This window comes from Epargyreus clarus, unplaced genomic scaffold, assembly GCF_041222505.1.
Source record: "Epargyreus clarus isolate Ecla_fem2 unplaced genomic scaffold, WU_Ecla_fem_2.2 ptg000025l, whole genome shotgun sequence".
In the NCBI taxonomy this organism is placed as follows: domain Eukaryota; kingdom Metazoa; phylum Arthropoda; class Insecta; order Lepidoptera; family Hesperiidae; genus Epargyreus; species Epargyreus clarus.
The window spans coordinates 3,156,072-3,180,732 of NW_027332232.1; the positions used below are offsets into that span (position 1 = coordinate 3,156,072).

At 40.6% G+C, this 24,661-nt stretch overlaps 1 protein-coding gene across 1 annotated transcript in view; it reads left to right on the top strand.

Moving 5' to 3' along the window:
• ATPCL (ATP-citrate synthase) overlaps positions 1-24,661 on the top strand; it is a 48,750-nt gene that overhangs the window by 19,198 nt on the left and 4,891 nt on the right. The window contains exons 2-20 of the mRNA XM_073087225.1: positions 5,999-6,135; positions 6,814-6,919; positions 7,348-7,533; positions 7,889-8,002; positions 8,841-8,920; positions 9,758-10,016; positions 11,002-11,214; positions 11,832-11,989; positions 12,973-13,135; positions 15,296-15,463; positions 16,822-16,945; positions 17,810-17,907; positions 18,893-18,991; positions 19,493-19,608; positions 20,464-20,604; positions 21,318-21,457; positions 22,154-22,302; positions 23,822-23,911; positions 24,325-24,467. Of these exons, the coding sequence (XP_072943326.1) occupies positions 6,086-6,135; positions 6,814-6,919; positions 7,348-7,533; positions 7,889-8,002; positions 8,841-8,920; positions 9,758-10,016; positions 11,002-11,214; positions 11,832-11,989; positions 12,973-13,135; positions 15,296-15,463; positions 16,822-16,945; positions 17,810-17,907; positions 18,893-18,991; positions 19,493-19,608; positions 20,464-20,604; positions 21,318-21,457; positions 22,154-22,302; positions 23,822-23,911; positions 24,325-24,467 (2,597 nt within the window). The 5' untranslated portion in view covers positions 5,999-6,085. The remainder of the gene's footprint in view (positions 1-5,998; positions 6,136-6,813; positions 6,920-7,347; positions 7,534-7,888; positions 8,003-8,840; positions 8,921-9,757; positions 10,017-11,001; positions 11,215-11,831; positions 11,990-12,972; positions 13,136-15,295; positions 15,464-16,821; positions 16,946-17,809; positions 17,908-18,892; positions 18,992-19,492; positions 19,609-20,463; positions 20,605-21,317; positions 21,458-22,153; positions 22,303-23,821; positions 23,912-24,324; positions 24,468-24,661) is intronic.

Here is a 24,661-nt window from a genome sequence, read left to right on the forward strand (position 1 = left end):
ATTTGTGTCCAAAGACAACTCCAGACTTCTGGATTGATTATCACTGTAAACGTATTAAATAGATAATTTAAAAACTTCAATTCAAGTTACATCTATATATAATAGAGTTATATATATTATGTAAGCTCAATGACTTTAAGTAGGTACTCTGTACCAGTAGTTAAGTGGTGCATTATAGTTCTGATTGTACTCCTTGATACAATTCTCCTTAGAGTTATTCCTTAATAATACGAGTATTTCCTGAAATCCGCAATATCTTGAAATACACCTAATCTGGATGTTAGGATATTCATATACCTAGCCCACAAGATATCAAATCAAACAGCTTTATATAGCTGGTAATTGATTAAATTTTATTATACATAATTTGTATATATGTGAGTAAGAGGTACTACAATATAACCCATGTAATATTGTTTACTTTGAGCCATGTATAGGTACCTGTTATTTGCTTATAAAACAGCTGAAATTGAGTAGGAACTATAGAGTATCCATAACAAATCAATGAACTCTGCTCAATTGTGTTGAGGTATTAACACAGAATGCTACTATCAAAGCTAGGACTTCAGACGCTGGATCCGATATATGAGATACTTATAGTATTCTTTCTTCATGTGACTAAAAATATATTGGACAGATATGTGTCAGTATCAATAAGCCGGAGTCTTGTTTGCTTAATCATTGTCCTCCTGAGGTGGTTCTTTTGAGAGAGCATGCCTTCTGTTCTATTTCAGGTTAACATGAAACAGTTGTCATGTATATACACCAGTGTGTATGTGATAATGTGAAGAGCACATCTATTACCATTTGAGATCGAGCATTGGATTATCTAGTACACAAAAATAATTTTGTCATCAATGTTGTAAGATTTTTATCTTACGTCATATATTAAATTTTAATATCATATAACACAATTGCTCTGTGTGGAACGACCAATCTCAACCAATTTCAAATTTGGCAACGGGGTGCTGCATAAAACATTTATGTCACAAATGTCTATTTTAGACATTGTTTTCTGATAAGATAGCTAGTCTTCTATCATTTGTAATGCAGCTAAGTGAGTTTCAATGTCTTCAGTATGATTCCGTTACATGAGCTCATGAGCATCATGCTGTGTGGTGAATCCTGATAAGATTCTTATATGCACGGGGTTATATTTGTGTTGGGTTAGCGCACCAGCAATGTGATGATTCCTATTTTCTGTTCTCTACCATGTATTGCACATATTTTTATCGTGTGTATTGTGGTGGAGCATAAATTACCTATTATGACCTTTATAGGTAGCACTAGTTAAAGTGTTCTGAGAAGAACATCAAAATGTACCAGGTTGATTTCCTCAGTTCTCATTGGAATATGTCATTCATCCAGTTGCTTCACACATACCTCCCAATTTTAGAGAACTCTGATGATATTATTGTATTCACTCATTGTCTCAGTAGTATGTTGACATAATATTTTCCATTTCTGTTAAGACACTGTTTTGTCATATAGTTACAAATATGTTTTGCTATTTGCAATAACTCCATGAATGATTCCTGAAATTATAGCTGGTTCTGAAAATTATTTTGTCAGAGTTGGTATGACAGGGTTGGCATAACCTTGTGTTGTAGCAGCTCTAGCTTGGTGCTTATAAAACATTCATGCTTTATACTGTGTATTGTTAGTGCAATAGCTAGTGATGGAAGCATTCAAGCCATTTGCCACCTATAAATGTTAGCGCAGGTATCTCGTACTCAATGGCGAATGAGTGAAACGTTTAGTGTCAACAAAGTAACACTTGGAGTATCTCGTACTCGACGGTTCTGATGCTTTGTATATTCGACCACTTGCCACATATAAATGTTAGCGCGAGTATCTCGTACTCAATGGCGAATGAGTGAAACGTTTAGTGTCAACGAAGTAACACTTGGGGTATCTCGTACTCGACGGTTCTGATGCTTTGTATATTCGACCACTTGCCACATAGAAATGTTAGGGCGAGTATCTCGTACTCAATGGCGAATGAGTGAACCGTTTAGTGTCAACAAAGTAACACTAGGAGTATCTCGTACTCGACGGTTTTGTGACTCTTTGAATATTCGAACATTTGCCACATATAAATGTTAGGGCCAGCATCTCGTGCTTAATAGTGAACATGGGAACCATTTAGTGTCGACAAAGCGACGCAACGAGTATCTCGTACTCAATGACTCGGGTGCATTTTATATTTGGACCATTAATTGCTAAATTATATGCATAAAAATGCAAGCATCTTACGGTTAATGGCGAATATGAGCACCGTTTGGTGTCTGTAACGTGCAACAGCGAGATTGGCGTGCGTGAATAGTTTTGAAGTTGTAGATACGAGAAAGTTTTTCAAACAATATAGTTTCTTTCTGAACATATGTTAGTTATTTAGGCATTTTTATAGTTGTGCACACATAACTGTAATAAATGAATACATTATTTTCTTACATACCTGGTAAGTGATTTGTACATAACCTATGAACCGGTGATCCAATCCGAGGAATTGCTTCGTAAATTCCTGCTACTGCGACCACAACTACGCTGACGTGATTCTTCATTCCTAGTTTCCATTTTTTCACTAGTTTTGCTTCACTATACACGTTTAACAAAACTTTGAAAAAATAGTATCACGATGCCTTGGAAGCGCGAAAAAGAAGTGAGGAATCCGGAGCTGTCACTGTCATACGCAGTGTCAGTGGTCTTTAAACTTTTTTTTTTTTTTGTTTTTAAAGGCTAAACAATCGCGATGCCGACGAGTGGGAAGAAGGATACTACATTGTAATTCTCAATTATATTTCAGATCACCATGAAATAAAATTTGAATTTGGATCTTTTTGCTCGAAGTGCGGTCCAACACCGCACCCGCGTCTGATTTTTTAAATTTCTAACTTGCTTAACTAGAATTAACATGCGATAGAATATTGACGATTAATTTGAATTTGGAACTTTTCTCGAATTATTGACACGTGTTTCATAATTCGAACATACTTTAAATTTAGATTTTTTTCCTGGAAGTGATGATAATTGATAATCGTTTGTTTCGCTTAATATATTTTTTTGTTTCACGTCCATGCTTAGATTAGGTTTAATACCTTTATTGCCTTAATAACGTGTTTTTCTTGTTGTAGTGTTTGTATAATGACTATTAACTAAAGTACAGCACAGCTGTAAACAGAGAATAGTAGTACATACTTATACTACACTTGTATTTACTAATGAAGTATATTTTACGGCTGACATACATATGAGGCGATGAAAAACATTCAACTACATACATATATAAGTATAGATATCTCACCGCCTTGTAATTGTAGCCATTAAATGACTTAAAAAGCTGACAATTCTGTCAGCCGTTTAATGGCTGTCATGGTGTAATTTAAGCGGAATAATGCCGACATGCGCAGTTAAGATATGAAATCGAAGAAAAAAAAAACGAAGAAATATCGTTTCTTCGTAAATAATATAAAAACGTCCTTTTTTAATATTTTTGAAACACGAAAATAGATGACAGTGACAATTGTCAAAAGATTACATTTTCTTGTTAGGAGCGAGTAATCTTTACTAATCTATGACTACATAGTAATGACCCGGACAAGGGAATCAAAAGTGACATCCACGACTTAAAACAAATTTATAGGAAGCAATTTTGAAATTTGTGTCCAACGTCATTCAATTCTGAGGGCATTGTGAAGCGCCCTTTTCTATATGAAGTTAGTTACACATGTCAATACGACTGTCCCATGTAGTGTCGGGACCAGAATAGAGCTACGGTATCCAATGTCGTAAGAGGCGACTAAAAGGGGCTTCCGGGGTTCCGAGGCGTTCCAGCTCAGTCCTCAGGGGTAGCGGCGCATCTGTGGCCGACCCCAGGTAGGAATATCTAATCCTGTCTGGGCGGCAGTAGCCACTTACCATCAGATGGACTGTCACTCGTCTGCTACTCCTATATTATAAAAAAAAAGTCGCTCCCACGGCACTGGGTACCTTTTGAAGGTTCTTTCGACAAAAAATAATACATGACGACTTACCATCAGGTGGACTGTATGGTCATTTGATGCTTCAATGTAATCATCATCAACCCATTACTGCCCCGCTGGGTACGGGTCTCCTCTCAGAATGAGAAGGATTATAGGATAAGGCCATAGTCCACTGCGCTGGACAAGTGCGTATTGGTAGACTTTACATATTGTTGATTTTTTTGAAGTGAAAACTTCTTTAACGGCGTTGTGCACTTTTTGTGATTGATAAAAATGTTAAACTCGCGTCAGGACACGTGGCCTGATCGAAAATTCGTAAGACTTCTTTTTAGGGTACCGTACCCAAAGGGTAAAAACGAAACCCTATTACTAACACTTTGTTGTCTGTCCGTCTGTCACAGAGCTCTATCTCCGGAACCATAATATATAGACCCTTGAATTTACACAGGATGCATAACGGTAGCCGCTATACCAACAAATAGTAAAAATAAAATAAAGTTGAATATTAAAGGGGCTTCCCATACAACGAACCGGTATTTTTCGGCATATTTCGATCAACTACTAATTCGTACGAGGAAGACAGTTGCAATTTTTGCAATCCGTTGACTACTATAACTGCTTTTGTAATCAATACAAATAAGAACAATGAAACATATATTATTATGGTTATTTTATAAAAATAAAATATAATGAATATTTGGTGGTACCTCCCCATTGTAAAACTAAATTGGGATCAAACTCCTTTTTTTTTATAATATAAGAGTAGCAGACGTGCATGCAGTCCACCTGATGGTAAGTGGCTACTGCCGCCCATGGACATCTGTAATCAACCCCAGATAAGATTAAATATTTCTACCTGAGGTTGGCCACAGATGCGCCGCTACCCCTGAAGACTAAGCTGGAACGCCTCAGAAAAGTCTGTCTCCCTTACCACACCCTTCAAACCGGAACACAGCAGCGCCTAACACTGCTGTTATTAGGTAGAAATAGGTGTGGCGGTGGTGCCGCCGGAGTCGAACCACAAAGGGTTCTACCACCTTCAAATATTGCATATTATTGCACCTTCTCCTATTGCAAGACTGTCAATACTCTATAATAAGCGTAGTGAATCCACAGACATCGACATTAATAATATGTGTCTATAGTCTGATTCCTAATTAGGTGTCCAAAATGTAAACAAAGGTGTTGACCTATCAAGAAAATACGTTTCAAATGGTAGTTTCTTATTTTTGACAATATTAAATTAAAACAACAATAATAAAATAATAATCCAAATAATTTAAGATCAATTCACATTTTCTAATATTTATATTACCCCAATATCGTTCCGTATAGTAATAATAATAAAAAACAAGGTTTATGGTAGAAAATTAAAATGTGATGGTAAATGGTAACACAATCGGAACCCAAAACATTTCTTGTGCCGTCATTTTTAAGTTCCGTAGCTGATTTTATTCATTTTCGTGATTGTAATCTAACTCGAATATATTATCGTTTTCATAGCGCGTTTAATTGTGAATAATTGTAAAGTTTTCGTTTTTTGTTGAGTTTGTTAAAGTTATTGTTTCTTGTTAATTTTGACAGTGACATTTGTTTGTTTACATTTTGGACACCTAATTATGAATCAGACTATCTAATCTAAATCTAAATTATAATTAGTGTTTAATTTAATGTTTAATTTACTTGTACTATTTTTTTCCCCTTTTTTGTGTTGTTTTATTTTTTGGTTTATAAAGTTTGTTATTCTATTTTCTGGTAATAAATTTCCGTTTAGATCTGTATTGCATGTGATGTTTACCTCTAAGTGGTCGTACATTTATTGCTTGCATTGTATCTAGATTTAATTTAAAAATATGTATAATGTTCCAACCGTTGGTGAACTTAATAAAATAAATAAAAATAAAATAAATAAAAGTACCGAAGCCTCCATGTGCGAGATCGACTTGTATTATTTATTTTCAATGTAATACGATCAAAAGATTGTACATTAATTTTTATTTTTTGTTCTTTTTCAGATAAAATCGACAGCCATATGACGCGGGGACAGTGCGGAGATCAATAATTAATCTAGATTTAAATCAGATCTAAGGGACACCGCCGAGATGTCTTCGAAGGCTATTTACGAGGCCACCGGGAAGGACCTTATTAATAGGTATCGTATATTATCTACTAGTTTTTACTCGCGATTCCCTCGGAAACTGTATTTTTTCCGACACTAAAAGTACCCTATGTTCTTTTCTGAATACCTGACAACGTGTGTACAAAATTCCATCACCATAGGTTACGTAGTGGAGGGGTGAAAGTGTAACAAACAAACAAATTCGTATGTATTTATAATATTAGTGGTAGTGATATCCTTCAGCCTTAATAACCGTTATAAATAGCAGGTATCAATAGTTATCTTGATATTCTGTAAGGATATCGTTTGTAATATCGATCATATCGACAATATCGACTCTTGTAGAATATCATGTAATCAATTATATGGACTAAAATTGAATATAGATCATAATCCATTGATGGTGGTAGAATCCTTTGGGGTTGAGTTCCGGCGACACCACCGCCACACGTATTTCTGCCTAATAACAGCAGTGTGTAGAGCTGCTGTGTTCTGGTTTGAAGGGGGATAGTAATGTAGACATACTTTTTCGAGGCTTTCCAGCTTACTCCTAAGGGGTAGAGGCGCATCTGTGGCCGACCTCAAGCAGGAATCTAAGCTTATCTAGTGTTGATTACAGATGTCCATGGGGGGCAATAGCCACTCATCATCATGTGGACTGCATGCTCGTCAATTACTTCAACGTTATAATTATAATCTTATGTATTTCAGGCACATAGCGTCCGGTACAGCGTTGGTGCCGTGTCGTTTCGCTGTCTTCGAGCAAGGTACCATATGGGAAGATGAGTTAGGGAAGAACCCATGGCTCACGAAGGAGGTAAGCATTTCTACTTAGTCCTTAAAGTCCGATAGTCTTCTTAGTCCTTATAGTCTGATAGTGAAGCATTTGTGTTAAGCAAAGAGATCTCCCTGTCTCAGTTAGGAGCTTGTACATATGCAAGATGTTAAGAAACTTCGATAGCGTGATTCAGAAACGTCTAGCGCCATCTGTTGATAAGAGGCTTCTTAACATTGTACTTAGCAATGTTAGCAAAAATGAATTCAACTAAATTATATAAATATTTTTTCTAGATATTATCTATATATTTTTATTCACTGGGAGTCAAATTTAAAAACCTATTTTCCTGAAAAATCGGAAATACCCGGTTCCAGCCGTGCGTCGATCTCTGGCACCATTACCATTTTAATATCTAGTCAATTATATACATTGATTCTTTATTATATACTACTATACTTTGTCAACAGCAACTAGTGGTGAAGCCCGATCAGCTGATCAAGCGTCGGGGCAAGCTCGGGTTGGTCGGCGTGAACAAGGCGGCCGCTGATGTACGACGATGGCTCAGCGAGCATTCCGGGAAGGAGCAGAGAGTGGGCGCCGCGACGGGCAAGCTGAGGCGGTTTGTCGTAGAGCCGTTCGTGAGGCACGAGCCGGTGAGTGACGTCATAATGTGGGGGAAGGAGAAGGGAAGACGCTGGTTCAGAGACGCTGGTTCAGACCAGCTAGCACCGCCGCGAGGGGCAAGCTGCGCACTGGTTCACAAGCAGCGCGTAATGAAAGTTACATCTTATTTTGTTCCATTCGTGAGGCACGAGCTGGTGAGAGTGTGATGTCATAGAGGAAGGAAGGGATATGGGGTGTAGCGTCACAATAAGAGAGGGGTGACTTGATAAATTAGCTAGGAAATAAGGGTACTAAATTTTAATTCGTAATTAAAAAAAACACTATAGGAACAATGTGTTTGCTTCTGTTTTACAGTGATTAACATTGACATGTTTTTTTTTTCAGAACGAGGAGATGTACCTGTGCATCCAGTCCGGACGGCGATCGGACACGATCCTGTTCCACCACCAGGGCGGTGTGGACGTGGGTGACGTTGACGCTGTTGCTATCAGGCTGGAGGTAAGGTCTACCATGATGACAGGATATAGTCCAAGCTAAATGTCTGTGCTGTTTGCCGTTGAGGAGTTCCCTGGACCAGTTTTTGAGGAATTGAGTTGATAGATAACTAAAAATCTTTCTTGTATGTCATTGTGCTTACAGTTTCATTAGGACTCTTAAGGTATAAATATTTTCCTCATGACTAATTCCTATTTCTGTAACCAGAACCTAGTCATAATGTACCCCAAAATCCAAATATACCATTGGAATTATTTAATTTCGTCAAGAACTTTGATGCTACAGACAAAAAGACATTAGCACTCTTATTTAGCATAAATAAAAATAGTAATAATCAGTTTTATATCAAAATGGTCACTGTACTGAAATATGGTCTTCATATCGAAATAAAAAACTTTGATTTAAAAATTCAAAATAGCGTCATTGATTTTCTATTTTAAGCTCTGCATATTTTATACTATGTTACTTCATCATCAACCCATTACTGTCCCACTGCTGGTCACGGGTTGGCTATCAGAACGAGAAGGATTAGGCCATAGTCCACCGCACTGGCCAAGTGCATATTGGTAGACTTCACATACCTTTAAGTTTTTTTTTTTATAAATCTCTCAGGTATGCAGGTTTCCTCACGATGTTTTCCTTCACCGTTTAAGCAAGTGATAATTAATTTCTAATACGCACATAAATTTGAAAATCAGAGGTGCGTGCCTGGGATTCGAACCTCGGACCCCTCGATCGGGAGGCCGCGTTTCTTAACCACTAGGCTATCACTGCTTTGTTACTATAAACACTATGTTACTTAGTCGGGTTTTATTATTGACAAATATGTTTTTTTTTTCAGATACCAGTTGACACCTTTCCCACAGGCGAAGAAATTGACAGAGTTCTATTGAAAAATATCAAAAATGCTAACATCAAAAGGTGAGTTTCCGTGACCAATTTTTATAGTGTAATTAAAAGATGTAGGTCAACATTCTTGATTTTTCAGAAAAGATGAAAAGCAAAAAAAAACAACTTTTTTGTCAATAAACTTTCATTTTGTCGATAAACAATAACTAATAATTTTTCGATAAGATTGACTGTATTTTAACCTATTAAAGTTTGACAAATTTTTTAAAGTCATGTGCTATGTAATATGTAGTATGTATTACAAATAGAAATTAAATATCATTTGCTTTAACGGTGAAGGAAAACATCGTGAGGAAATCTGCATACCTGAGAAATCTTTAAAAAAAACTCAAAGGTATGTGAAGTCTACCAACACGCACTTGTCCAGCGCGGTGGACTATGGTCTAATCCTTCTCATCCTGAGAGGAGACCCGTGCCCAGTGGGACGGTAATGGATTGACAAGGCATACTGCATGCTCATTAACAACTTGAACTATTTGACCTGGTGCCTACGTCACATATTCCTCCATCGCACCACTCGCCGAAGGATGAAGTTCCATCCACACCAACTGGACTCGTGGCGGTCCTCCACGGTTCGGTTTGCACGGACGTTCTTGCCGCGAACGTGCCAGATGTGGAATGAACTTCCTCCTGAGGTATTCCCGGAGCGCTATGACATGGGGCTCTTCAAAAAAGGTGCAAAAAGAGCTCTCTCTCAAAGCCGGCGATGCATTGGCGACTCCTCTGGTGTTACAAATGTCCATAGGCGGCGTTGACTACTTTCCATCAGGTAGCACGTTTGCTTTATCGTTAGGCTCAAATATAAAAAAAAACTTAATAATAAAAATCGTTTTTTTTTGTCTCCCACAGAATCCTAACAACCTTCATAGTCTCCCTCTACCGTGTCTACGTCGACCTATACTTCACGTACATGGAGATCAATCCTATAGTGGTCACCAACGAGCGCATCTACCTCCTGGATCTGGCCGCGAAACTAGACCAGACCGCGGACTTCATCTGCGCTAAGAACTGGGGGGAGATCACCTTCCCACCGCCCTTCGGACGGGATGCCTATCCTGAAGAGGCGCATATAGCTGATCTGGATGCGAAAAGCGGTGCCAGTTTGAAGGTGAGTCGATGTTATCACCGTTTCACCCTTTTTAGGGCACTTTCCCTACTTTTCCGCCTTCCTTCCTTCCCCGCTTCCCTAAGACTGTAATATCTCCCCTCCCCTCCATCTCATTACCCCCTCCCTCTAGGCTTCGCATATTCCATATTTTCTAAACAACTTCTCTTAAGTAAACAAAACGTATAGTAGTGGGGGAATTGAGGTTTGATTTCTCTCCTCTTTCAACGTAGACGAGAAAATCAAAATTCTTCAAAGTGTTGGATTCTTTTGTTTCTTAAAAAAATCAAAGACTATTTCGGGCCCCTATTAGAATAAGTATCAAAAAAAATTGTAAATATGATATTATAAAAAAAAAACTTTCGTTGACAAAAAATTGACTACGTGATCCCTAGTCTTCTTTTGCCAACGCTACGTCTATGTAGACTAATCAAACCTAATCAACATATCTTGACCTATCGCCCCCAGCTGACCGTGTTCACCTAGTCCGGTCGTATTTGGACAATCACTAATCAAACCTAACCAACATACCTCAACCTCTCGTCTTAATTAAAGTAACCAACATATCTTGACCTCTCTTATCCCCAGCTGACCGTGCTCAACAAGTCCGGTCGTATCTGGCTCTGATTGGTATTTTTACCGATTTATCTTCATAGGCATACCTGTAGCTAATGTAAACTAATCAAACTTAACCAACATATCTTGACCTCTCTTATTCCCAGCTGACCGTGCTCAACAAGTCCGGCCGTATCTGAATCTGACCAATCAAATCTGACCAACATATCTTGACCTGTCTTATCCCCAGCTGACCGTGCTCAATAAGTCCAGCCGTATCTGACTCACCAATCAAATCCAACCAACATATCTCGACCTCTCTCGCCCCCAGCTGACCGTGCTCACCTAGTCCAGTCTTATTTGGACAATCATGAATCAAACCTAACCAACATATCTCGACCTCTCTTCAGCTTCTCTTCTCTATTATCCCCAGCTGACCGTGTTGAATAAGTCCGGTCGTATCTGGACGATGGTGGCCGGCGGTGGTGCATCAGTTGTGTACACGGACACCGTGTGCGCTCTGGGCGGGGCCGCGGAGCTCGCTAACTACGGGGAGTACTCCGGAGCGCCCAGCGAGGGGCAGACCGCGGACTACGCGAAGACCATCTTCAGCCTCATGTGCCGCGAGAAACACCCCAACGGGAAGGTGGGTGCCGCTGCTTTTTCATATATAATATAGGTGTAGCAGACGAGCATGCAGTCCACCTGATGGTAAGTGGCTACTGCCACCCATGGACATCTGCAATCAACCCCAGATAGGATTAGATATTCCTACTTGATGTCGGCCACAGATGCGCCGCTACCCCTGAGGTTAAGCTCTGTTATTAGGTAGAAGGTGGTAGAACCACAAAGGGTTCTACCACCTTCAAACCAGTTGCTGCCAAACTTCTAGTCCGCTCCGAATATAGAAACGAGTCGCGTCGCAACAACAAATTGTAGATATCAGCGGAACTGCGAAATGCTCTGAAAACCCCCTTGTAGTTGTGTTCGACCGCATTGGCTCTGTGACTACACATGCGCGCAACAATTTCAGAGCGGACTAGTAGTTTGGCGCGGACTATGCCAAGTTACTGTCGAATATCGGTGTGACAGTGGTACCAAGCTACAGTGAAATATACTAAACAATATTACTTTGTATATTCGCGGTGTTAGAGTCAGATGAACGTATCTACAAAAAATCAAAAATCTTTCATAGATTCTTTCATTTCTTAAAACATAGATCAACTAACAGAACAGACTCCTAAAACCACCATTCGTTCCCAGGTGCTGATCATAGGCGGCGGTATCGCGAACTTCACGAACGTAGCTGATACGTTCCGCGGCATCATAACCGCGATAGAGACGTACAAGGACGCGCTCGTGCAGTACAACGTGACGATATTCGTGAGGAGAGGAGGGCCCAACTACCAGGAGGGACTCAGGTGGGTGGTTGTCAATATTCGATCTATCCCCGTTTGCCTATCAAAGATTGAAATTTGGTAATTTCAGAAATGGCACAATATTATGTCGCTCTTTAGTATTCAAAATATTAGATATGGACTCAGGTAGGTTGGCTAAGTCGTTATCAATATTCAATCTATCCCCGTTTGCCTATCAAAGATTGAAATTTAGTAATTTCAGAAATTAGCATAATTTTATGTCGATTATTAGTTAGCAAAACATTGGATGGATTGATTATTAATAACAGGCGTGGGTGGATAGAACGCCATCTGTCGGTCTACGTGACATATGAACGTAGCACACATTCCGTGACATTATAACGGCGATAGAGACGTACAAGGACGCGCTCGTGCAGTACAACTTGACGATATTCGTGAGGAGAGGAGGGTCGAACTACCAGGAGGGGCTTAGGTAAGCCTACGTCTCCATTCCTCTATCGCACCACTCGCCGAAGGATGAAGTTCCATCCACACCAACTGGACTCGAACGTGTAAGATGTGGAATATTCCTTCTGAGGTACTCCCGGAGAGCTATGACACGGGGCTCTTCAAAAAAGGTTCAAAAAGAACTCTAATCCAATTCTGCATTATACGAATTATTTGATGTTGTTTCTTGTCTTCTAAGATTGCTACACTGTCAGTAAAGTTTCGAAAGTCATTATTTCAATAGAAAACTTAAGTAAAATTAGTTTTTGCAATGCATTAAATGTTAGGTCTAAACTTGACTACAAATAACGTTTTTCATTAAAAACAATTATTATAACGTTCGTTATAATAATTGTTATTCATTGTCAGAGATTTTTAATAACGGGTGTAAGAATACCTAACCTTGCGTCGTCCTAATGATTTCAGTACGTAAATTGAATACAGCTCCATCTATCACATACACACAAACCATACAAACTGAAAACAATGCCATCTATCGCACGTTACAAGCACCTAAAACTTTCAACTTTCTCTCACAGACAAATGCGCGAAGTCGGCCACCGTCTCCGCATCCCGCTGTACGTGTTCGGCCCCGAGGCGAACATGACGGCGATAGTGGGCTTAGCGCTCGGCCACGCGCCCATACCGGCGGACCACCAGCTCGACTACGCGCCGAAGCAACTGCCCAAACCGCAGTCCGCGGTGAGTTGTGTTAGATATATCTCCCCGCGGACCAATACGCGAAGTGGGCCATAGTCTCCGCATCCCGCTGTACGTGTTCGGCCCCGAGGCGAACATGACGGCGATAGTGGGCTTAGCGCTCGGCCACGCGCCCATACCGGCGGACCACCAGCTCGACTACGCGCCGAAGCAACTGCCCAAACCGCAGTCCGCGGTGAGTTGTGTTAGATATATCTCCCCGCGGACCAATACGCGAAGTGGGCCATAGTCTCCGCATCCCGCTGTACGTGTTCGGCCCCGAGGCGAACATGACGGCGATAGTGGGCTTAGCGCTCGGCCACGCGCCCATACCGGCGGACCACCAGCTCGACTACGCGCCGAAGCAACTGCCCAAACCGCAGTCCGCGGTGAGTTGTGTTAGATATATCTCCCCGCGGACCAATACGCGAAGTGGGCCATAGTCTCCGCATCCCGCTGTACGTGTTCGGCCCCGAGGCGAACATGACGGCGATAATGGGCTTAGCGCTCGGCCACGCGCCCATACCGGCGGACCACCAGCTCGACTACGCGCCGAAGCAACTGCCCAAACCGCAGTCCGCGGTGAGTTGTGTTAGATATATCTCCCCGCGGACCAATACGCGAAGTGGGCCATAGTCTCCGCATCCCGCTGTACGTGTTCGGCCCCGAGGCGAACATGACGGCGATAGTGGGCTTAGCGCTCGGCCACGCGCCCATACCGGCGGACCACCAGCTCGACTACGCGCCGAAGCAACTGCCCAAACCGCAGTCCGCGGTGAGTTGTGTTAGATATATCTCCCCGCGGACCAATACGCGAAGTGGGCCATAGTCTCCGCATCCCGCTGTACGTGTTCGGCCCCGAGGCGAACATGACGGCGATAGTGGGCTTAGCGCTCGGCCACGCGCCCATACCGGCGGACCACCAGCTCGACTACGCGCCGAAGCAACTGCCCAAACCGCAGTCCGCGGTGAGTTGTGTTAGATATATCTCCCCGCGGACCAATACGCGAAGTGGGCCATAGTCTCCGCATCCCGCTGTACGTGTTCGGCCCCGAGGCGAACATGACGGCGATAGTGGGCTTAGCGCTCGGCCACGCGCCCATACCGGCGGACCACCAGCTCGACTACGCGCCGAAGCAACTGCCCAAACCGCAGTCCGCGGTGAGTTGTGTTAGATATATCTCCCCGCGGACCAATACGCGAAGTGGGCCATAGTCTCCGCATCCCGCTGTACGTGTTCGGCCCCGAGGCGAACATGACGGCGATAGTGGGCTTAGCGCTCGGCCACGCGCCCATACCGGCGGACCACCAGCTCGACTACGCGCCGAAGCAACTGCCCAAACCGCAGTCCGCGGTGAGTTGTGTTAGATATATCTCCCCGCGGACCAATACGCGAAGTGGGCCATAGTCTCCGCATCCCGCTGTACGTGTTCGGCCCCGAGGCGAACATGACGGCGATAGTGGGCTTAGCGCTCGGCCACGCGCCCATACCGGCGGACCACCAGCTCGACTACGCGCCGAAGCAACTGCCCAAACCGCAGTCCGCGGTGAGTTGTGTTAGATATATCTCCCCGCGGACCAATACGCGAAGTGGGCCATAGTCTCCGCATCCCGCTGTACGTGTTCGGCCCCGAGGCGAACATGACGGCGATAGTAGATTTGTTTTAAATTTGTAGGGTTTCGTATCGAAAAGGTAAAAACGATGCCCTATTACTAAGCCTCCGCTGTCTGTCCGTCTGTCACAGGGCTGGTATATCTTGAACCATTATAGATAGACTCTTGAACTTTTTAGATAACAGTGGCCGCTGTAACAACAAATACTAAAAATAAATAAAGATTTTCTTTATAAACAAACGAGCATGCAGTGTCAAGCGCTGCTGTGTATGTAAGAGATACATATCTTTCACAGACACTCCTATACTATTAGACCTAGACTGCTACTCCTATATTATTAAAAAAATATATGTTTTTCTAACTTACCCCTTCCACCCCCAGCCACCCCCATCAATAGAGATCCCGGAGCTGACCTCCCGTCTCCTAGAACTTCTATATTATCATATAAATATGTATATAACGAAACACAATCCGTCCGAACTAATATTCACCAACCAACCCCTACACGCCATCACTCCAAATTAATCTCTCTTAACTTTCCACCCCCAGCCACCCCCATCAATAGAGATCCCGGAGCTGACCTCCCGTCTCCTGGACCTCGCGTGCTCTCAGGCACCGACGAGGCTGGACGGAACCCATCTAGCCGCAGCGGCCCGACCACTCTTCACGGATAGAACGAAAGCTGTAGTGTGGGGGATGCAGAACAGGGCTATACAGGTGTGTAACACATACATTTTTACATATTATTTTTTCTACATTATTTTAATGTATGTGTTCCTCTTCCCTTTAAAAATTAAAAAGGACAATGCCCATGAAAGTATGGACCGCCGTCCAGAGTTGCATCAAATTGAAACTTCTTGTGGACGATGTATAATTAACCAAATACTACCACCAATAATTATTTTTAGATCAGTACCCGGGTTCGGAACTTATTTACCGAAATGTTACATAACCTTAAAATCGAAAATATACGACGATAGATTGATGGTCGGTTTTAACTGATAGTAGGTACCTATAATGTACTTCGACTAACATATCCCGTTTACTTTTAAAGGTAGTAGGAAAATAAACCTAAAATAATCCTAAAAACCTAAAATAATGAATTCCGAGTATAAAATACCGCCATTTTAATTTTTAAGAACAACAATCAACATTTCGTCTTATTTTATGTGTTTCTCTTCCCTTTTTTTTGTGCTACTGCATGTTTATTTTGCTTATTACTTTTTATAAATTTTAATAGTGGAAACTATATTTTTTCCTACGTTTGTATGTATAAATCATTTACCTATGTTATATAGTATGAATTGTTTGTTTCCCAAATAAATAAATATAATTTTAAGGAAATTTAAAAGTTGTAAAAAATTTATTGATGGTATTTTTTGTCGCTAATATGGATGGTCGGGTGTGTAACACATTGTAACACATAAATTTAATAGTATAAGGAAAGACGAAAAATTGCCAAGAATTCCTTAGGGCTGGCTATACAGGTATGTGTGTTACGGATTTTAACATATATTTAATAGTATAATGAAGGGCGAAAAGTAGTTAAAATTTTGTTAAGTATGTGTATTACGTAATGTAACACAAATTTTATTTTTAGGAAACTGTTAAGTAATCGAATCTTTTTTTTGCTGCTACATTTTTTGTCTCTATTAGGGCTGTGCCAATGTAACACATTGTAACACACAAATATTTTATATTCAGAAAATTGATAAGTAATTGAATCTTTTTTGCTGTCACTAATAGGGCTGTGTACATGAGTAACACATTGTAACACATACATATTTTATCTTAAGAAAATTGATGTTGTAAAAAAAATGATTGACGGTATTTGTGTCACTAATAAGGCATTGCAGGTGCTTTAACACATTAATTTAATATTAAGGAAACTGATAAGTTATCGAATGTTTTTTTGTTGTCACACTTTTTGTCACTAATAGGACTGTGCACGTGTGTAACACATTGTAACACATACATTTAATATTAGTAAAATTTAAAAATGGTAAAAAATTGATTGATGGTCCTTTTTGTGACTAATAGGGAATAAGAAATATTTTTTTGCTTTGTTTTCATAGGGAATGTTAGACTTCGACTACATATGCCGTCGCGCGGAGCCGTCCGTCGTGGCGATCGTGTATCCGTTCACCGCGGACCACAAGCAGAAGTACTACTTCGGGAACAAGGAGGTGTTTATACCCGGTGAGTGGTCATACGACTTTTGGAGAGTAGGACTTCAGTCTCTAGAAGGGTTTTCTAAAGTTTTGATGGTGGTAGAAGTTTCTGTGGTTCGACTTCGAAGGCACCACCGCCACATTTTTTTTTTATAATATAAGAGTAGCGGACGAGCATGCAGTCCACCTGAAATTAAATATTTGTGTGTGTGTATGTGTGTGTATGTGGTAAGTGGCTGCCCATGGACATCTGTAGTAAACCCCAGATAGGATTAGATATTCCTACCTGAGGTCGGGCACAGATGCGCCGCTACCCCTGAGGACTAAGCTGGAACGCCTCAAAAAAGTCTGTCTCCCTTACCACACCCTTCAAACCGGAACACAGCAGCGCCTAACACTGCTGTTATTAGGTAGCAATAGGTGTGGCGGTGGTGCCGCCGGAGTCGAACCACAAAGGGTAATACCACCTTCAAAAAGTACATTTAAGTATTATTGCCTAATAACAGCAGTGTTAAGCGCTGCTGTCTGGTTTGAAGTGGTAAGGGTGACATTTATAGGATCAACTTAGTCCTCAGGGGTTAGTCATCTGTAGCCGACCTCAGGTAGTAATATCTAATCCTGTCTGGGGAAGATCACAGATGTCCATGGGCGGCAGTAGCCACTTGTCATCAGGTGGACAGTGGGCTGCATGCTCGTCTGCTACTGCTATATTATAAAAAAAAATGTAAAACCTAATTAACTACAATTTGACATAATTACGAAAAATAATAATGATTTAATAATTCATTAATAATAAATTGTCAATTTTGAAAATGTAAACTATATAAATGTTATTAATGGAATAAACAGGCAGTTTTGATTATTTTTTTATGTTATTTATTATATATTTCAGTGTTTTCTGATATGGACGTCGCGATGAGGAAACACCAAGAGGCGACAGTGCTTGTCAACTTCGCGTCATTGCGGTCCGCTTACGACAGCTCTATACAGGTGAGTCTTTATTTGATTTTAGGGTTCCGTACGAAAAAGGCTAAAAACGGAACGCTATTACTAAGACTCCGCTGTCTGTCCGTCTGTCACAGGGCTCTATCTTCTAAACGGTAATAGATAATATTTATTTTTTTATAGAGTGCGAATAAGAGTGGACGCTATAAAAAGTGCTAAAAAAAATACATAGAGGTTGTCATACAAGAAACCGCTATTTTTACGCGTATTTTGCTTTATCGATTGAATCGTAATAGATAGACAGTCCAAGTTTTCATAAAACATTTATTTCTATGGCTGTGATGATGTTGAATCCAAAAAAATAAATAATAATAAAAAATGTTGGTACGGAACCCTCCGTGTGTAAGGTCGACTCGCACTTGGCCATTTATTAAATACGTGCAGTATTACTTCTTATTATATAAAAAAATAGTTATCTTTACTAATATTATAAATCCGAAAGTAACTCAGTCTTTCTTTCTGTCTGTCTGGTTGTCTCTTCTTCACGCCTAAACCACTGAACCGATTTTAATGAAATTTTGTACAAAGATAGTCTGAGACCCGAGAAAGGACATAGGATAGTTTTTATCCCGGAAATCCCACGGGATCTAGGGATGGCGATCTAAGATCGATTAATCGGAGAATGGATCTTTTGGACCCAAAACATCGATTATTTTAATCGATATTAGTAAGGATTGAATCGTAAACTATGCATTTGATCAAGTGATGATCTTTAACAAAGTTGAAGGTACGAATTTTCAGTTTTATGTATGTTAGTATGTTATATTATTTTCTTTTAAACGCGGGCGAAGTCGCGGGCAAGAACTAGTTTCCTACAAAAGTGTTATAAGTAATTTGTGAAAATTATCGTTAATTTTTTTTTATTAATAAATCTAGATTACACTAGGTCGTACCCGGGACTCGAACCCGGACTATACTGACAAGTATGAACAATATTATTTTTATTACATTACATTACATATGTTTACAGGCGATGCAGCACTCACAAATCAACACAATTGTCATCATCGCGGAGGGTATACCGGAGAATATGACGAGGAAGATCATCAAATTGGCCGACGCTAGAGGGGTGAGTTGGCGTTATTTAACCCCTCCATCTTTGAACAAAAGAACCCCTACCCCCTTTTCATTTTACATTTTTTAACTTACATTGTATGTATGTATGTGTGTGTGTGTGTTTATGTATGTTTGTATGTGTGTATGTATCTATGTGTGTATGTATGTATTTATGTATAGTAGAACTATAATAGAACTATTTCTTGATCCAATTCACAACTTTTATTATTCCCGCGCAAAATACAACTCAAAAGTCAAGAACAACATAAAATATACACCAGTTTTTTTACACCTCATGTGGACTGCATGCTTGTATTCTACTTCTGTATTATAAAAAAAATCATCATAAATTAACATTGGACATTTACTTCATAGTGACATTTGTAAGGTAAAATTGGCATAGATTGAATATTAATAACGGGTGATAATCAAACAAGACGGATAGATTGATTGACAAACAAATAAAGACACAGACAAACAAACAAAAATTACGTTATAATATTTTTTTTGACAGGTAAATATTATCGGCCCGGCGACAGTAGGAGGCATCAAACCAGGGTGTTTCAAAATTGGCAACACCGCTGGAATGATTGACAATATTATTGAGAGCAAACTGTACAGGCCTGGCAGGTGAGTACTGACAGTATTATTGATGCATTTTGAGGGTTCCGTACCCAAGGGGTAAAAATGGAACCCTATTACTAAGTCTCTGCTGTCTGTCCGTCTGTTACAGGGCTCTATCTCCTGAACTGTAATAGATAGACACTTGAAATTTTTACAGATTATGTTTAGCAGTGGCTGCTATAACAATACTATAAAGAAATCTAAATAAATGGGGATCGCCATACAAGAAACCGCTATTTTCCGACATTTTTCGCTTTATATATTAAACCGTAATAGGTAGATAATTCAAATTGGTCATAAATTCACTTCTATGGTTGCTATGATAATAGATTTTTAAAATAAAGAAACAAACGAAAACTTAATGCGAAAATGGATTCCGATTATTACAAATGAATCCCGCATGAAAAAGTGAAATGGTTGGCTAAGTTTGTATGGAGGTGTAGCGCAAAAAACGAATACTTATAAAAAATACTAGCTGACTCGGCAAACTTTGTACCGCCTCTAAATCTATTTATCAAATATATTTCATATAAAATATAGCCTATGTTACTCGTGGATAATGTAGCTTTCGAATGGTGAAAGAATTTTTAAAATCGGTCCAGTAGTTTTTGAGCCTATTCATTACAATTAAACAAACAAACAAAGTTTTCCTCTTTATAATATTACTGTAGATGGGTTTGAATCAGTAATAATTATTATTAAATTAAATTAAATATAATAAAAAGTTAATTCTTTACAGTTATCTCAATTTAACAAACCTCAATTTTTATAAAGGGTTTATACCTTTATGAAAATTTGGAAAATTAATTAAATTCTATTTATTAATAACATGTACTAAATTAATTTTTATTTATTTTCCAGTGTGGCCTACGTTTCCCGTTCGGGTGGTATGAGTAACGAACTGAACAATATCCTGTCGAAGCACGCTGATGGTGTGTGTGAGGGTGTCGCCATCGGGGGAGATCGGTACCCCGGTACCACATTCATCGACCATTTGATCAGGTGAGGCCTTATTATCACGCCCAGTAATTGTTTATCGCATTTAAACAGGTATAGTCCGCGCCAAACTGCTAGTCCGCTCTGAATATAGAAGCGAGTCGTGTCACAACAGAAAATTGTAGATGTCAGCGGCACTGCGATAGCGCGGCCACCCCCACCAGTACTCTCATTTAACAATTAAATTTTCTTTCCGTCGTTACTAACACTAACTGAACCTGCGCGCAACAACTTCAGAGCGGACTAGCAGTTTGGCGCGAAGTCTAAAAGCAGTCACAGATAGCCTAGTGGTTAAGGAACTCGGCTTCTTGATCGAGGAGTCCTGAGGTTCGAATCGCACGCACCTCTGATTTTTCAAAGTTATGTGCGTAGTAGAAATTAATTATCACTTGCTTGAACGGTTCGACTCCGGCGGCACCACCGCCACACCTATTTCTACCTAATAACAGCAGTGTTAAGCGCTGCTGTGTTCTGGTTTGAAGGGTGTGGTAAGGGAGACAGACTTTTCCGAGGCGTTCCAGCTTAGTCCTCAGGGGTAGCGGCGCATCTGTGGCCGACCTAAGGTAGGAATATCTAATCCTATCTGGGGTTGATTGCCGATGTCCATGTGCGGCAGTAGCCACTTACCATCAGGTGGACTGCATGCTCGTCTGCTACCACCAATCTTCTACCACAAAATTCTTCATTAAAATGTTATTTCACTATTTACATTGTCCCAGGTTCGAAGCCGACCCGAACGTGAAGATGTTGGTGTTGCTGGGTGAAGTGGGCGGTGTGGAGGAGTACCACGTGTGCCGCGCGATCCGCGACGGTCTCATCAAGAAGCCCATGGTCGCCTGGTGCATCGGCACCTGCTCCGGTGAGTGGCGCGTCGTGTCGTGATGTCGTGTAGTGACGTCGTGTTGTGTGGTCGTGATGGTAATGATATTGGTATCGTGTGGCGTGTCCACGCGTAGTCGTCGATTGGTGGTGAGGTCGTGATGGTGGTGATAATTTGATCGATATAGTGACGTCATCGTATCGCGACTATGCATCGTGTGGTGACGTCGTGTCGTGTGGTCGTGAGGTTGTGAATGTGATGATCGCGTCATTAGGTCGCGTTGTGGTCTTGTGACACATAGCCGTGATGTCGTGTCGTGATAGCAGTGACCGTCCCGATACCGTAGCCGTGTCGCGATGTCGCGTCGTGACGTCGTTGCCGTGTCGTGAGGTCGTGATCTTCGTGTTATCATAATTACGTCGATGCGTCGTGACGACGCGTCATGTCGTGTGGTCGTATCGTGACGACGTGTCGTGTCGTATGGTAGTGTCGTGGCGACGCGTTGTGTAGTTTGGTCGTGTAGTGTCGTGACGACGTTTCGTGTCGTGTGGTCGTGTCGTATTGTGTAAACGTGTCGTGTCGTATGGTCGTGTTTTGACGTCGTTATCTTCATATTATCATTATTACGTCGTTGCGTTGTCACGATGTGTCGTGTCGTGTGGTCGTCACTGTCGTTTAATCGTAATCGATGGATCGTGTCGTATCGTTGTATGTAATATGATACAAACTCCGCAGATATGTTCACGTCGGAGGTGCAGTTCGGTCACGCGGGCTCGCTCGCGGGCTCCGCGCTGGAGAAGGCGGCCGCTAAGAACGCCGGGTTGAAGGCCTACGGGGTCACCGTGCCGGAGTCGTTCGATAGCCTCGGAGATGCTGTTAGACAGGTAATTTTCGAAAAAAAAAACTTTTTTGGAAATTAAAAAAAATTAAAAAGTTAAAAATTGTTTATTTTTTTAGAATACAATTTCTAAAAAAAAATGAGAAAGTATTTAGTTTTGTTATAGTATTTCTTGACAGAAATGGAAACTGTTATGCTGTAACAGTGTGATAATAGTATTCACATAGATGTGTATTGTGTATGTTTTTTTTTAATATGATTTAAGTAGCAATGCATGCAGTTAATTTAATGGTGAGGTTACTGCCTTATGGTTAATCAATCACAGATAGGATTAGATATTCCTACCTGAGGTCGGTCATCGGCGCCGCTATCCCTGAGGATTAAGCTGGAACGCCTCTGATAAGTATGTCTCTTACCACACTTCAAACCAGAACACAGCAGCTAGCGGTGGTTGTTGAATCAACGAACGGTTGATTTAACTAAATCAACCGTTGATTCACTTTCAACGAATCAAGGTTAACCCAATACAAATTAACTAGTTAAATTCGTCAACGACGTTGAACGGAACGTTTCGTTATTTTCAACGTAAATTTCTATTTTGTTTAGAATTAAACTTACGTTAAAAATAAAATAAAATAAAAAATATTTTTTTTTATAATATAGGTATGAGTACCAGATGAGCATATATCTTGATTGTCGGTATAATAAGATAATTTGAACTCCAATTATGTAGAATATATCTAATTATTTCGTAATAAATAATTATAAAATAATTATTGTAATCCATAGATTAGTAAAGATACTTCGTTGCCTTGAAATTGAATGAAGCCACAAACGGCTTATTTTAGTAAGTTCTTTTTTTGAATCCTTGACAAATAAAACCATCTTTAGAAAAAAATACGAATAAATAACTAATTTACGTAATAATTACGTAATCTACGTAATAAATAAATAATTATTTCAAATATTTTAGGGACATTTTAGCACGGAGACGTGGCAAAACTTTTTTACGCAACTATTTCAATTCTCAAAACTGGGTACATTTTCTTGTTAGGAGTGAGTAATCTTTACTAATCTATGTTGTAATCTTGATATTTATGATACACACTACATCAAATTGTTTCTAAAATATCATTAACCGCACGTCAGTAGAGACGCGTTGACGTTGCAGCATAGTTAAAAACCGTTTATTATTGATGCAAGTTGAAATTAGTAGCACGTTAACTCGTTGACGAAATTAATTAGTTGATCAACTAGTTGATCATGTTAGTTGTTGATTGATGGAAAAAACTTCAACGACCCACCGCTAGTTGCTACCCATAAAGGACTAAGCTTGAACGCCTGGGATAAGTATGTCTCCCTTACCACACCCTTCAAACTGGAACACAGCAGCGCCTAACACTGCTGTTATGACAGAAATAGGTGTGGCGGTGGTGCCGCCGGAGTCGAACCACAGAGGGTTCTACCACCGTTAACTATTTTCCAATATGTTTTCATCTATTTACTATGTACTTTTCTAAGCTATGTCGTTAAATTATATATTTGAAATAATTTTATTTCAACAGGTATACAAGAAGCTAGTGGCTGAAGGCAAGATCATTGAAAAGGAGGAGGTGGAACCACCCAAAGTACCGATGGATTACGACTGGGCCAGGGTATGTATCATCTCTAATATTATAAAGAGGAAAACTGTATTTGTTTGTTTGGTTGTAATGAATAGGCTCAATAACTACTGGACCGATTTTAAAAATTCTTTCACCATTCGAAAGCTACATTATCCACGAGTAACATAGGCTATATTTTATATAATGTATATTTGATAAATAGATTTTTCAGTTTTCGCTCCTCCCACACCATCTGGTGTTTACGACGGTATGCGACCACACATACCGTCGTCCTTCCCGGGGTAGCATACTGGACGGTTCGAGCTCCCACTCTTACCCGCAACCCCGGAAGCCCCCTTTTAGTCGCCTATTACGACAGGCAGGGGATACCGTAGCCCTATTCTAGTCCCGGAACCACAGGGATCTACCACCAAAACCTAACTGTATTCTCGTTTATTTCACAGAAACTAGGCTTAATCCGCAAACCGGCGGCGTTCATAAGCACGATATGCGACGAGCGAGGCCAGGAGCTGAGCTACTGCGGGGTGCCCATCAGCCAGGTGCTGGAGAGGCAGCTGGGCGTCGGCGGCACCATCAGCCTGCTGTGGTCAGTGTGCTCTGGGTCTGGGTGTTAAGTGTCTGTGTCTGTGTGTGTCTGTGTGTGTGTGTGTCTGTGTGTGTGTGTGTGTGTGTGTGTGTGTGTGTGTGTGTGTGACGTCCATACGAAGTTTCGTGACAATCGGACATGTGGTTACGGATATACAGCTTGACCTCTCAGCAGTACTGTGGTTCATGCAAAAG